This window comes from Ochlerotatus camptorhynchus, unplaced genomic scaffold, assembly GCF_037179485.1.
Source record: "Ochlerotatus camptorhynchus isolate MF236.1 unplaced genomic scaffold, CSIRO-AGI_Acam_v1.1 ptg000363l, whole genome shotgun sequence".
Classification (NCBI taxonomy): domain Eukaryota; kingdom Metazoa; phylum Arthropoda; class Insecta; order Diptera; family Culicidae; genus Ochlerotatus; species Ochlerotatus camptorhynchus.
The window spans coordinates 826,404-840,852 of NW_027040851.1; the positions used below are offsets into that span (position 1 = coordinate 826,404).

The following is a 14,449-nucleotide window of genomic DNA, read 5'->3' on the forward strand; positions in this document are numbered from 1 at the left end:
AAATAGGAATCACTTCACCGTGATGACAAGTTTTCACCGTGAAGTGACATCCCCAATATGAAAGTAGATGCCAATGGATAGCGTTGTTGTCTCAAAATTGACGAAAATCCATATGAGACTGATATGCGCTTATAGGCAGTGTATGGCATATTGGACATTTGGATTTTTCATTCCGCTGCCCACAAAATTCAATTTTTCTATGATCTTTTACCACAGGGCCATATCTACCAGGTTCAGCAGTTTTTGAAGATTTGACATGGGTGGCAAATTAGCCGTTCCTTCATTTATGGGCAGTATTATAATAAAAGACGTCAACTTTCATTTGGATTGAGAATAGCTTTACATAAACATTTGAGTCGAATGAAATAAACGAATTTAAAAAGCGAACCAATCGACATTGAATTTGAGACTTTCACATCGTTTCTTATATTAGGGAAAATACTTGATATGAACTAACTGTGGTTAGTAAATTATTCGCTGTTTGTGTTTGTAATATTTTTTGCCATTTTTTATTAGTGAAAATTTCTAACAATTATCTTCTCTTTCCCTTCTTACGTTCGACTTTGATTTTCCTCACGCGCCTATAATCAGTATTACACAGAGTCATTTGGAATCATTTCATTTCTTTTCTCTCTCACAGTTAGAAATAATATATAACGAGATATAATTTACTGTAGTAGACGAAAACGTTCCATCCCGTTGTGATCCACCTCGGAAACGGTATCTCTTGGTCCCCGGGTGATACCGCAACGAATGAATCCAACGAACCGAAATTGCTTTGTTGCAATGCGAAATTATTACCGGCAGTACCAGCTATAGTCGCTATATTCACAGTCTTGCGGATAGAATTTCGATCTATCATAAAGCGGATCCAATTCAATATATTTTAGACCAACAATTGAAAAGGTACTATGAAGTTTTATAAACAAAACGTAGATGATTCTTTCCTCGCCAATCGAACGCAAATTACCGGCATCATCGGATAGGGGAAACTTTCGCCAAAGCAAAGATGGTGTTAGTTTGCGTAGGCGAGCCTTGAGTCACGAGAAAAGGGTTGCCGAAGTTTTGTTCGCAATAGCTGATGTGCCCTTTTCTGTTGTTGGTCGTGATTTGCTCGATTGGTTCCGCTATTTGACAGCTCAATTGGTTCCCGAGATTCTATCCGCCAGACTATTAATATAGCGACTATAGTACCAGCCTGTCAACGGCTCTACCCCGCTGTTGGCATAAACTCTAAAAAGGAACAGCCCATGTTCAAAAGAATTAAATGATTATTTTCCCTTCTTTTTATCATGAGCTGTTCTTCCTTATTCTGTCGTAGTACAACCAGGAGGTACAATATAACTATTTAACGGTATAAGTAGCGGTTTTCCACATTTTTGTCAAACGGGGTAGGGCTCTGTCAACAATGGACTTCTTCTTGATTCTATACTGTATTGAATTTGAGAATTTTCGTTTTTGTGTTTTCTTCTTCTTTTGTTTGTGTACCCGAAACCCGCTAAGGACGGGATCCTCTAGCATGCATTTTTGTGTTCTTGTTTTGTCCTATATTTTCTAGAAATTGCTCTTTTCAATCTATTTCGTTAAACAGAAAAACAGTACAGGTAGAGTGTTTCGTCTTAAAAGAGTAGAGTATAAGTAGGAGTGGTAATAATTAATAGTAGATTAGTGTTCGTTTCATCGTCATTATTAAAAAGAACCTATATGCTACAACATAGTCTTGTCATTAAACTATATATATATATATAAAGGAAACGGAAGAAAAGATGTCCGACTTTATTTTGTCCCAGCAAACCTAATCGAAGAATAGAGTTTTTGATGCTACCCTTATACGTATTTAGTGTTTGTATGTTTGCGTACCTCCGTGCAGCAGTGTGTAAGCATCAAATAGGTAGACCAATTAGATCAGTATAGTTCCTATCTTCTTATCATACTGCACATTTCTCGGATATATATATATATATATATCATAGGCTACGCGCGTGTGCTTAGCGTGTTTGTTTTTAAATATAGTTTCTAAATTGATCATACTCTTGTTTTCTTTATTTTTACCTACATTAGTAATCTTTTCTTCAGTGTTAAAAACATATATACGCAACGCTCTCAAAGAATTCTTCGTCTGCAAACTTTCTGTTTGCTCTCATGATTAAAAAAGGTACTTGCTAAAACAGAAAAAATGTAAAGATGTAGCAAAAGTCGGAACGGTCTTAGGTTTTCTGCTGGACCACCGGTGATCTAGTGCTGTTGTTGCTATTGTACGATCTACCTACAATCGAATCCTTGTCCTTGTCCATTGAGCTCGTCGAACCAGCGAGAGCCAGCTCGCCACCGGAAGCAACTGTGCCATCATCATCATCCGTGAGAGCAAACTGCGGATAGACAGGATGTTGCCGAGCAAGATCTTCCACCTGCCTCCAAAGCTCTTCCCGTCGATTCAGTTTTTCCATCTCGTTCTGCTCGTCGGCCTTGAATTTCCGGTGACATTCGTCAAACAGCTTCTGATTCATTTCCATGAAAAGTTTGATTGCATTGTAAATCAGCCCGTGGATGGTCTTGTTCCAATGTGTTTTTGAATTGCTGTTCAGAGCCGGAAACATGATCGGGAGTATTACCTTGGAGTTTTCCGAAATCAGCGACATAATATACTCATTGTTCCAGTAGTACAAAGCCCTTTCAGCAACTTGAAAATGTGGACTCGAAACACACTTGGCTATCTGACGGAACAGAGGCTCCATCACTTTCTGGAACTCTGCCGGCTCGATAACATCCAAAATCTCTTCCAGCTCGTTCAAAAACATCACCTCCTTTGGACTATGCGTCTTGGGCCAGAATTTCAGCAAACATTTAATGACCGGTTGAGTCAAACTAGGATCCTTCTCCAGAAACTGGACCACACAGTACGCCAGCTGGGGATGGTACACCGACAAGCTCTTAACCTTATGTAACGGCAGCAGTACTTTGAGCAAACAATGCTTGTGCTCCTCCTTCAGTGGCAAAGCGAAACCGTTTATAATACTGCCCAAAATTTCCAACAGCTCAGCAATTCCGTTGTGGTGTTCCGTTTCGTAGATAAACTTGTAAAATATGTTGTTAATTTGTTTCCTAATGAAAGCTCGCAGACCGAGAAATTTTGCGTACACCCGGTGCAAGACAGTTTTTAGAAAATCGCGTTCCCGTGGATCCTCGGAATCGAACAAATCCAGTAGATTCAGAGTAAAACTATGATCAATGAACCGTTTGGCCACGCTCGCCTGGCAGTCTGTCGATTCAAGAAACCTGCAAAGAGATGAGATCAATCGGTTAGTGCTTTATTACGTGGATCATACCGATTTTATTATATATGTATTGTTTTAATAGAAATCGACCGAAATCTCATTTCATTCTACCTCAGTTAACCCTTCGTCTGTTAAAAAAAAACTTACGTTGTATGTAAAATTGTCCAGATGAAAAGGACCTATCCTAAGGTGAAGAATTTAGTTCAGAATTGACTCACCAGGTAGCGCTAGTGTGGCATTAATTTTTCATTGTTTGCCCTAACATATAATCTTGAGTAGATAGACTTACAGGCGGCACTATTGTCACATTCATTTTGAATTGTCTAGTCTAGTCTAGTCTACACATACACAGCCGTATCACATTCATTTTGAATTGTTCGCCCTAACTTAACATATGGACTAGATATAAGGTTTCCGACTTCGGTAAGGTTAATCAAAATAGACAAGACCTATCGTAGACTATTGGTGATCAAAAGTGACTGATATGCACGGTAGCTTATTTTTAAGAAAACATTTTTAAATAAACAAAAGCTTAAATCGAATTGCGTATTTTTTTTCTAAATGCGAATGACAGAAATCTTCTGAACAGAGTTGGCAACTAATAGCAGAGGTGGCAACACAGTACAATTATTGCAAAACCATCGTCCTGAGCAAAACAAAACAGCTAGCACACGGGCAGTCGGAGGACCATGTTTTGCAATACCTGTAATTCTTGTTTTATGTGTTATTGATTAGTTTATTATTAGCTAGGGGTATCCCACTCTAAACTTTAGTACTAGTATACATTAAATACGTTTAAATCTCTCATAGGTATTCTTAAGTATTTTTAAGTACTTTAAACTTGCATAATTTCCATCGTAGTTACCGGTTGAAAGTGTCGTTGGTTGTTGTTGCAAGCCCCGTCAACTTTATAGTTTTCGTCACTTATTAAATGAAATTAATTCCTGTTTTAATCTATTTTAATTGCAATTAAATCATGATAATTGGTCAATTATGCTTATCTAATAGCGTAAAAAAATCGTGTTATTCAAATTACTGATGCTTTAGAGTAGAGAGGTTCTAGAACCTCTCTAGTTTCGAGCAGACTTTCCAGTGTGCTATCATGAATTTGGACTCCTTTACAGAGCTGTTCCATATTCCTAAGAAAATAAGGAACAAGGAATAAGGTATGGAGAAGAAAGAAATTCTTGGCTATTCCTATACAAGTCAAAGAATATTAGGGTTACGCTGCGCATTTCCTGTCGAACTACGACGATGAAACGAACCTTTTACAGTAGGAAATTGTGCTGATTGCATTACGCTTTTCGGGTTGGAAAACAGTGTTACTTTAGACTGGTGAAGTAGTTTTATTGACATTTTGCAGTCGATGTTTTCATTTGAACATAAATTTCCCAGTTTAAGTAATTGGAACCACCAACGACAAGGTGCTGGTGATTGAGGATTTCAAAAACACTAGCATCGCTATCATTCTGATCCATAGTGGCAAATAGATTATCCCGGTCGAATCGAAGCGGTAGTTAAAAATGAAAGGTACATTGGGGTAAATGAAAAGTGGTGGGACAAGTGGGTAAATGCCCAACCCATTACCGAACAAAGGATATTAAAAAAATGAATCCAGTTTAATAAATTTTAGTGGGTAGACAACAATTACCCACTTGCGCCACCAATTTATAACTTATACTGTTCGATCTTTCCAGAACGTGACATGTTAAATAAGTTGATTGGTTTGTTGTTTTTATTCAAAAGTTTGAATAATCGATGCTTATTTATTCACATGTCATGTGTTCAAATAAATTGATTAAATTTAAGTTTTACAATCGTTGCTGTTAGTTAATAGAGTCAATGAAAAAATGAATTCTACTTCAACACATAGCAGATATGGCTTATCAATCATGTCCAGCTCTAATAATGGTTTAACAGATGAGAATTGACGGTTCCAAATCCGAGGAAATGTAGTTCATATTTACAACATGTTTACTATGTGCGCCATAATTCTGCACATTTCGTCAAAATGTTGCAGTGTTTTACTGTTTTATCTTAATTTATATTTTTACCATGCACAAGCGGCATCGTGTTCAATCCAATTCAAATTATATACAATTTCAAATTATTTTTGAAATTTTCAAAACAGGCTCTTTACGGCAGAATAAACACGTTCGGTGGGAAGCTACAAGATGAAACAGATGCCACAAGCTCGGTAACAAGTACAATGCGAATGGTTTGGAAAACCTTCACAGCTTCTTGTTCAGATTCGATAGCCCTAAGAGTCTTAAGTTAGTGTTACATGGCCTAATCATAACGGTCGAAAAGTACTTAATCTTATAACGCAACGATCGATAAAACCAAACAAACAACGAAGGGAAAGGTTTCATGATTGTCAATCTGACTTCTTCCTGTAACATGTCGAACGAATCATCCTAAATGCGCATCAAAGTTTGACATAATTAATAGTGCAGGTATAATGCGAAAATGATGGAATCGGTTTCTACATTGGAGAAATAATCAGCGGCTGTTTTTTCCATCGTGGACGGCATTAATTTATAGGTGAATCATTTTTGCAATGATCTTCTCTTATTCCAAGACCATATATTGATGCCTACAAAACAAAAGAAACATTTAAAATAGCTGTTAAAGCTTAAAATATTAATACTGCAGTTTTCAAATATTCACACAAAATCCTTGACGACATCCGAAAAATAAACAACTAAAATGTGTTTAGCAACGGTGGTAACAACCTAATGCAAAATATAGGTTAAGTATTTTAAAGTATTTCCAGGTATCTTAGGTATTTGTAAAAACTTTCTGAGTATAACGCGAGAAATATAAAGTTTAGAGTGGGATTATTAGTGTTATTGATCACTAAACAGTGATTAACACGCTCTTCTTACCAATCTGGAAAATCTATCAAATCACCGAAGGTAATTATATTAAACTGAGGGAGAGTTATGTTAGTTTGGATCCGTATTTAGCCCTGCTGACCATTCTAGCACTATTTGCAGGCAATTGTTGTTAGATCGTATGACAATGCTACAACTACTATGTTAGATGTATGACATGTCAAGTATCATAAGAGCAGAATACTGTTTTTAAACGCAGCGCAATGTTTCAATTAAGGTGTACTACTTGTCTTTCAATAAATTATTCAGAAAGATTCTGCTTTCTTGTAAATTTCATGAATTGATTTTCGAAAATCTACTCAAAAAGGTTTAGTTTACATATCCTACCTTACCGAAAATATACTAAAGCACAACAATCCTAATTCTCACCTCAAATATATCAATATATTTAACACATCCTTCCCAAAACCTCACTTATTCGTAAGCGCGTGATCGAATATGACTTTCACTATTGACATTGCCGATATTTTTGTTATATACCTTTATATACACAATTAACAAATATACTAAATAGCCAGATTTATTCTACAACTTAACAGGCTAGTTGACCCTAGGATATATGCTCCAACTACGCTCACACGTTTCCACTATGTCGCACCACAAAAATACGTATGGGTATGTCACAATAGAAGCACGCCACAGTGGAAATCCTGAGCCATAGTTCAAACACTTATCCCAAATAAAAAAGCATATATAAGATTAGTTACAGTACCTTGTACGAAACATTGTTCCCTGAGTAATACAACAATGAAAACAACAATGAAAGCTTGTCACGCAAATAGAAGGAGCACTGTTGGGCACTTTCTGAAATATTCCAATAGTATAATTCCCTTGCAAACCCAAATAAATCTATCTGTGTAAAAATAAATAAAATAAGAGTGATTTGCGGCAAAACCCGCCGGTATCACACCCAACGTCCGTGCCTATACGTAAGCGTACTACAACGCGGCTTTTAAACAAAGGAGTAACAAGTGTGATACTATCACTGCCAGACTAGATCTTTGGTTCTCTCATGCAGTGGTTCATCAGAGAGGGGAAGTTTAGTAATCCCCATCGCCTTCCCATGACGCCATTCTATCGCGGAATGAGACAGCAACGCCGGCCATAAACCTACCGTCTCCAACACTCCACTATAAAGCATGAAATTGAGCCCACCCACCAGCAGCAAGGTGCAAAAACTAGCCAAGGGGAGGGTAATTCCTACCTGCATGTACAATTGAATTCAAAGTATAGGTGTTAGGTATACACTTTATAATTATTTAAGAAATTTTCAAAACTGCAAACATGTGCCAGTATCCAGACAGGTGAGTAATACTCTGAACCTTGACAGGTCTACCAAAGACCTTATAAGACTCCGCAACACCATCCAAAGGCAGTACCAACGCTCTGGTCTGCCTGTCCTTTAGACCCACTGTAATCGTCTAACAAAACCCATCCAAGCCAGGATGGTGGACCCCAGAAATCAGGACTTTGCTAACAGGATCCGCTCTTTTGGAAACTAACCAAAATTCTTAAAAATAAGCCAAGACCCATTCCACCACTGATCTCACTGGATCGTTACGGCGACCCAGTGGTTCATCTGTTAACTCCTGAAGAGAAGGCAGCCGCGATAGGTCAACACTTCGTCAGCTCCCATTATCTCGGACAAAACATCGTCAGCCCTCACGAGGCTGAGGTTGCTGAAAACGCAACCAACCTCCATCAGATTCCCAATATTTTTTCCGAGGAATCCGAGATTACGGCTGACGAACTGTTGGCCTATATCAAATCATCTAAAAACATGAAGGTCCCAGGTTTCGACAACACTTGAGTTCCAGATTCTACAAGCATGATTTTTAATCTGTGTTTCCGACTTGGCTACTTCCCCTAGTGCTGGAAGTCAGCTAAAGTCATACCCATCCGGAAACCTGGGAAGGATCCGTCCTCTCCTTCAAGTTATCGACCAATCAGCCTTCTCTCAGGATTATCAAAATTGTTCGAAAGAGCAGTCTACCACCGGCTCCTAAAATCTGCCGAAGAAAACAACTAGTTACTCGAGGAACAGTTTGATTTTCGGAAAGGTCGTTCGACCGTCCACCAGCTGACTCGAGTAACAAACATTCTCAGACGGAACAAGTCTGTTTCGAAAACATCTGCCATTGCATTTTTGGACGTCGAAAAAGCGTTCGACAATGTTGTAGTAGATAGAGTTAGTGTTGAATAAATAATAAGTAGAATCGAGTGGGCGTGAAGCGTGATAGTCCGTATGTGTACACGGAATCTCATTGGTTAGAGAATGTTGATAGGTTGCAGGTATAAATATGAAGTACCTAAGCTCGTTGAAGTGATTCTTGTAACGAATTTTGGAGGTGACGGACCTCCAGCAGCAGCAGAAACATTAGCAACAGAAACAGCAGCAGCAGCAATTGAAGCAGCCGCACCTGTGGGAGCTGCATCGCTAATTCGTGTAGCCGTGGCCGAGACTGGAAACCTCGGTCCGGTCACGACAAATATCTGGCATGATGGCCTGATGCTCAAATTGCAGCAGTACGGTCTTCCAATCTTCCTAGTGAAGATAATTAACAACTATCTATCGAATAGGACGTTAGATGCTTTCAACATCGGTGCTGGGGTTCCACAAGGAAGCATCCTTGGCCCCAATCAACCTGTTCACTGATGGTGGATCGTTGTCTCTGTTCGCAGATGACACATCCATCGTCTACAAGGGTAGGGTCATCGGAGCTCTAACTACCAAACTTCAGAGAGGCCTGGACGTCCTGTCTGAATATTTTAACAGCTGGAAGATCCGTATCAACGCGGCAAAGACCCAGGTCATCATCTTTCCAAACTCTAAATCTTATAAACTTGTTCCGTCGGTGAATAATAAGATCCGTCGGTGAATAATAAGATCTGCCTGGTGGAATGGTCGAAAGTGGTAGTCTACCTCGGCTTAACACTAGACAACAAGCTGATTTTCAGGGAGTTTGACAAAACCAAAATCAAGATCACTGTATCCACTAATACCATAGAGGTAACTCTAAGACTAGAAGGTCCCGAAATAACGTGCTCAACTTTTTGGCTCAGCTCTGGTACTCTCTTCGGTCCCAAGCTAATCGATTCACCCCTCGAAACATAGGAAAAACCAATAACCCCTCATTTTATCTGTCAAACTTTCATAGTGAATCAAAACAAACATTGCGTAGTACTAGAATTTCGACTAGAATAGGGTACGTTAATTGTTCGCTTGGGACCAATAGGCTAGTCAAGTAGTGAGCCAATTTAAAATCATTAGTTTCGTATTGATTGTTGCTAATACCCAGTCTACTCTATCCCTGAAAAATAAGCTTGCAGTCTACAAACAAATCATCCTTCCCGTAATAGAATACGGGATGCCAATCTAGGAGAGTTGCGCAAATGCCATCACCTTAAACTCCAAAGGATTCAGAACAAGATGCTTAGGATGCTCCTGAACAGTCCCCCGTGGACTAGAAATTCTGAGATCCACCTCCTGGCTGGAATTAAGACTTTAGAAGAACGAGTATTCATCCTGGAAAGGTTCAGAGACAACTCAAATCATCAGATCATACGTGATGTAGCACGTTGGGTTAAGTTATACTTAGAGGTAACTCTAAGACTAGTAGGTCCCGAAGAAACGAGCTCTACTTTTTGGCTCAGCTCTGGTACTCTCTTCGGTCCCAAGCTAATCGATTCACCCCTCGAAACATACGAAAAACCAATAACCCCTCATTTTATCTGTCAAACTTTCATAGCGAATCAAAACAAACAGTGCGTAGTACTAGAATTTCGACTAGAATGGGATACGTTAATCGTTTGCTTGGGACCAATAGGCTAGTCAACTAGTGAGCCAATTTAAAATCGTTAGTTTCGTATTGATTGTTGTTTATACTCGTAGTTAGGTAGGTTTTCACTTTTTTCAATTCAAACAAAACACACCCCCATAGGGGTATTCTGTGAACTAGTTGAAAAACGCAAATATTAAATTAGAATATCAAATTAAACAAAGATGAAGATACAGGTAGGCTAATCAATTAAAGTGTTAAATCAATGTACTATCATAATCAACAGAAATAAACATAATTTAACTGCTTCAAAACTGCGTGGAATTAGGTCACCCGTCTGGGTCTGGGATACAGAACAGCTACCGGAGGAGTGGAAAGAGGGAGTAGTAAGCCTAATATATTGTACCGTTCAAGGGATTTTGATGAAGAAGTAACCGATGAATTAGCTATAAGCTGTAGCATGCCATGATAATATGTAGTAACGAATAAATTTAGTTTCAATTCATCAATCACACCAAGCAGACCTATTCACTTAATTGTCCCATTAGATTTGATACACCTTTCGGTTTTTTCAGGGGTTTTACGCACAAAGTTTCACGTGACTTTTACTTTTCGAAATTAACGACAACCCATAATAAAAGGCCGTTATTTTATTTCTCATAAGGATTGCGTAAACCAAGAGCGAAAAGCACGGCGCGTCGTTTTGTTAAAACAAAGATCGCGTGAAACTTTGGGGAAATACCCCAATACAGACAGAGGAACAAGTTAGAATGTGAGAACTACTGTGAGATCGATCTGTTTCTACATTTTATAATGCATATGCATATCAGCAAAAGGTATTGCTGTAGAGCATTTTCAGAAGCTCAAATCGGGAAATCAAGGGATAAGGAATTCAAAAAGTTGCACATACCGAAAGTGACGACCGATGACAGTACGAAGCTAGCGTGTGGAATATTGCCATACAGGTTTCAGTCATTTCGAATTTACAGTCATATGGCAATCTGCCAAAATCTAGCCCTGTCAGTAGCCAATATAGTACAAATTCAGGTACACTGCTGTTCGTTATAATAGCAGTGTAAACTGATTTTCACCCAAAACAGTCATGCTGCGAAATTTTTCTGCTGTATGTCGTATCCAATTGAGCTGGAAAAATTTAGAATTTTGTTTTTACGAAATACCTATGCTAATTTTTCAAACGATTTTCAGAAAATTGAGATACTACATAAAATGAGAAATGTATTCTAACGGAACTATCTACCTACCCTCTTCTAAGACCATTCTCTAGCTAATAAATTATCACACTAAAGCCTCATGTTAGATAGCATTTCCAACCAACTCTGAGAAATGTATGGTTAAAGCTTTGCCGACGAACCGACGTGACAGCTCATACAAGCTACTTTCAAATTCGTGCCCAAGACGCCATATTTAAAATACGTTAAACACGTTAAATACTACCGAACCCACGTATAATTTATATTGTCTTGGTTTGCGTCTCACCTCATTTGACAGATCTGATCGCCCGTTTGAAAGTTCGAATCGCTAGTTTGACAATTCGCATAATTGTGGACAAACGAAATGCTCTTGTGGCATGTCGGTTCGTCGGTGGTCCTACTACCCTGAAATAAATATAAGTGCAAGGAACAGCACGTGATTTTTAAAAAAGGGAAGGTTATTTTAGATGAAAGATGAAAAGTTCTGGATGAAGCAATTTACGAATACCTGGAGGTTAACCATTTTATGGTGTATGGCCTTACGATGCTTTATATAGTAAGGAAAGAACTGGGTTACCTCCTTCGAATATTTAATAAAAATGAAAACAATATTCCCTCCTTCGAATATTTAAAAAACTTGGAAATGAATTCAGAGTGATATGGTGATGTTAAGTATACCATTTGGGGTAACGGCTTTCGAGGAGTCGTTTTATTCAAGGTTTTGATAATCAACTAACTATTCTAGACTTTATTTTGATAACCATACGGCTATACAAACACATTTCTTGTTATTTTCACAACATAGTTTGGCAAGAGAAGTTTATCTAATATGCACAAAGCGGGAAATGATTTTACAAGAAAGTCGACGAAGAGAATCGATCAAAGCAGATAGGACTTTTTGAAATGTTCATCTAGTATTAACAAATTACCGACCTATAGAATAAATTTAATAACATAAATACATCACGTAAGAATTATTGAATGTTTAAACAATTCTTATTATTTTCTCCATCGATCTCGTTTAAGCTACTTGCAAATTTACTCACAAATTGTTTCTTAGTTCAATTTAACCCATCCAAAACATGTCCAATATGGCAGTTTTATATGCAAATCGACCAGCGCTGCTGTTATTCTGAACAGCACTGTCTATGCATGGCATAGTCAAATTTAAAATCGTTACATAGGTATGTATTCGCCCTTGTCAATAACCTATAAGATTGAAGTAGCATAGCGAAACATTCGACTACCTACACCAAAAGTGACGAAAGTAAACAAAATGAAAGAGGATAAATCGGTTATAGAACATTAATACAGGTACAGCACGGTGATCTACTATGCTGTTAATTTTTAATTTATTGAAAATGCTATTGACCATAAGTAGTGGTAGATTCTTAGCATATAAAAAAATGAATTACAAATGAGTATTTCTAAGTTGAAATATGTTTTACGTATAATTCCATACATTTAGTGACAAATTTCTAAACCATATGAATTCAGTCCGATCTCGTATAATAGCACTCACGACAATATGCTTATTGGCCACTAAGAACGCGGCAATTTCGTTTTCTGCCGCAGGGATCGAAGAAAATAGATTAATATGTGACGTCAATCGTCGTACCTATATAAATTACTTTCTATCGTGCAAACTTCGGCTTCTCGCATAAACACAATCCTTCCGCATAATATATCTACACTCACCTCGAAAAAAGTTCATACACAAACTGGAGATGGGGCCAGCTAGCTTCTAGCGTAGGTTCATCCTCTTCCGGGTCGAATTCAGCACCGTTCGGATTGGACGAAGGCGGCAAGGTCCGGAATAGGTTTACCGCAACCATTTGAACGACTTCCGGATAGATTGGTTCCGTAATCACCTGCTGTTGGGTGCTAAGGTACTCGACCATTTCCTGCAGAGCGCAACGTTTAATTTCCTTGTTCTTCAGGTCGTTCAGTGGTTCGGAAAAATCAAACAATACACAACACTGGCGGAGCTTTTGAACGAACAGCTCTTCTCTTTCACTCGGCGGAGCGTCCTTCAGTTGGGGGAGCGTTTCGATCTCGTTCGATTTCGGAATGATGAACCGGGGACTGGCGCTTGTTCCATTGCTACCGTTGTTGTTCGCCGGCCTTCTATCCAGATTGTTCAGTATACTGCCATTGTTGTTAACGCCAGCTCCAATGACTGCTGCTGCTGCTGTTCCTCCTTCTCCTCCTCCGTTAGTTCCATTTGTTGTTGCATTTGTCGAAAGTGAATTGTTGTTGGCCGAGTTTGTTACAGCAGAGTTACCCGTACCATTCCCGTCGTCATTCATCGTCATTTTGTTGTTGCCTTCACTGTCCCGGTCCGGCTGTGGCATTTGTCCCCGTTGATGAAATCGTCGTAAAAACGGATCCTCTTGCGGATTTTTTGTAGGTGTTCCTCTAGCTCCCCCACTTCGCACACTCGCCCTCTTTCGATAAAATCGCTAGCTAAACACACATCCGTAAAAACTGCACACAGAGCGGTCGATCGTTGCGAGAATTGGTCAAAACACAATCAAGGGAACATCCGGGTTAACACAAATCTAGAAAACGGCAGGAAATGAGCGGTTTTCCTCCCAAAAAAACTGAACTTCACGGGAACGCAAGTAAAAACACTCCCAAATTTGACAGATGTGGACTCGATTTTCACTCGCTCGCGTTGCGATTATTCCACGGGTCCTATGAGAAGTACACATGCGAGCCCGAGATAATTTGTCGTCTCTTTCGTTCTCCTGCTGTTTGAATGATGGACGGAGTTTGATGCCAAATCCGTCATCCGCTTAAACAGCGAAGAAATAAAAGAGACGACAAATTCTCTGTGCCTCACCTGTATATATCTCAATGCCACGGGTCAGGAGAAACCTGTGAACGTGACCCTAAACTAACGGATCTTTCCGTGTGTGCCCTATGAGTGATGAGCAGTACGAATTAAATTATGGAAATTAATTACCTATTCAAGCTCTGTATACACTGATACATACCTATCAGTGCAGAACTATCAGTGATGCCTATTTTTATGGAATGGTACTAAGTTTTAGGCAATTTTCTATACAGAAATCTATATTACAAAATTCTTAGTACATACCTATCAGCGCAGAACTATCAGTGATGCCTATTTTTATAGAATGGTACTAAGTTTTAGACAATTTTCTATACAGAAATCTATATTACAGATTACAGATTTATGTAATTTGAATTTGTATCGATGTCCTTTCGGATAAACTCCACGATAGTGGGCTTTCACCAATTGACCACTTTGTCAAGCAGTT

General features: G+C 38.7%; 1 protein-coding gene across 1 annotated transcript; it reads right to left on the reverse strand.

Moving 5' to 3' along the window:
* Positions 1–625: 625 nt before the first annotated feature.
* LOC135709745 (serine/threonine-protein phosphatase 2A 56 kDa regulatory subunit gamma isoform-like) lies at positions 626–13,834 on the reverse strand. The gene is made up of 2 exons (XM_065232127.1): positions 12,861–13,834; positions 626–3,276 (listed from the first exon to the last, which is right to left on the reverse strand). The coding sequence occupies exons 1-2, from the start codon at positions 13,514–13,516 to the stop codon at positions 2,208–2,210; spliced, it is 1,725 nt and encodes a 574-aa protein (XP_065088199.1). The 5' UTR covers positions 13,517–13,834; the 3' UTR covers positions 626–2,207.
* Between the last annotated feature and the right edge of the window lie 615 nt (positions 13,835–14,449).

Coding starts and splice junctions, on each gene's coding strand:
- LOC135709745 (XM_065232127.1), bottom strand. CDS start 13,516: ATGCCACAGCCGGACCGGGACAGTGAAGGCAACAACAAAATGACGATG. Junction 3,277..12,860: donor GTGTATGAACTTTTTTCGAG/GTGAGTGTAGAT, acceptor ATCTCTTTGCAG/GTTTCTTGAATCGACAGACT.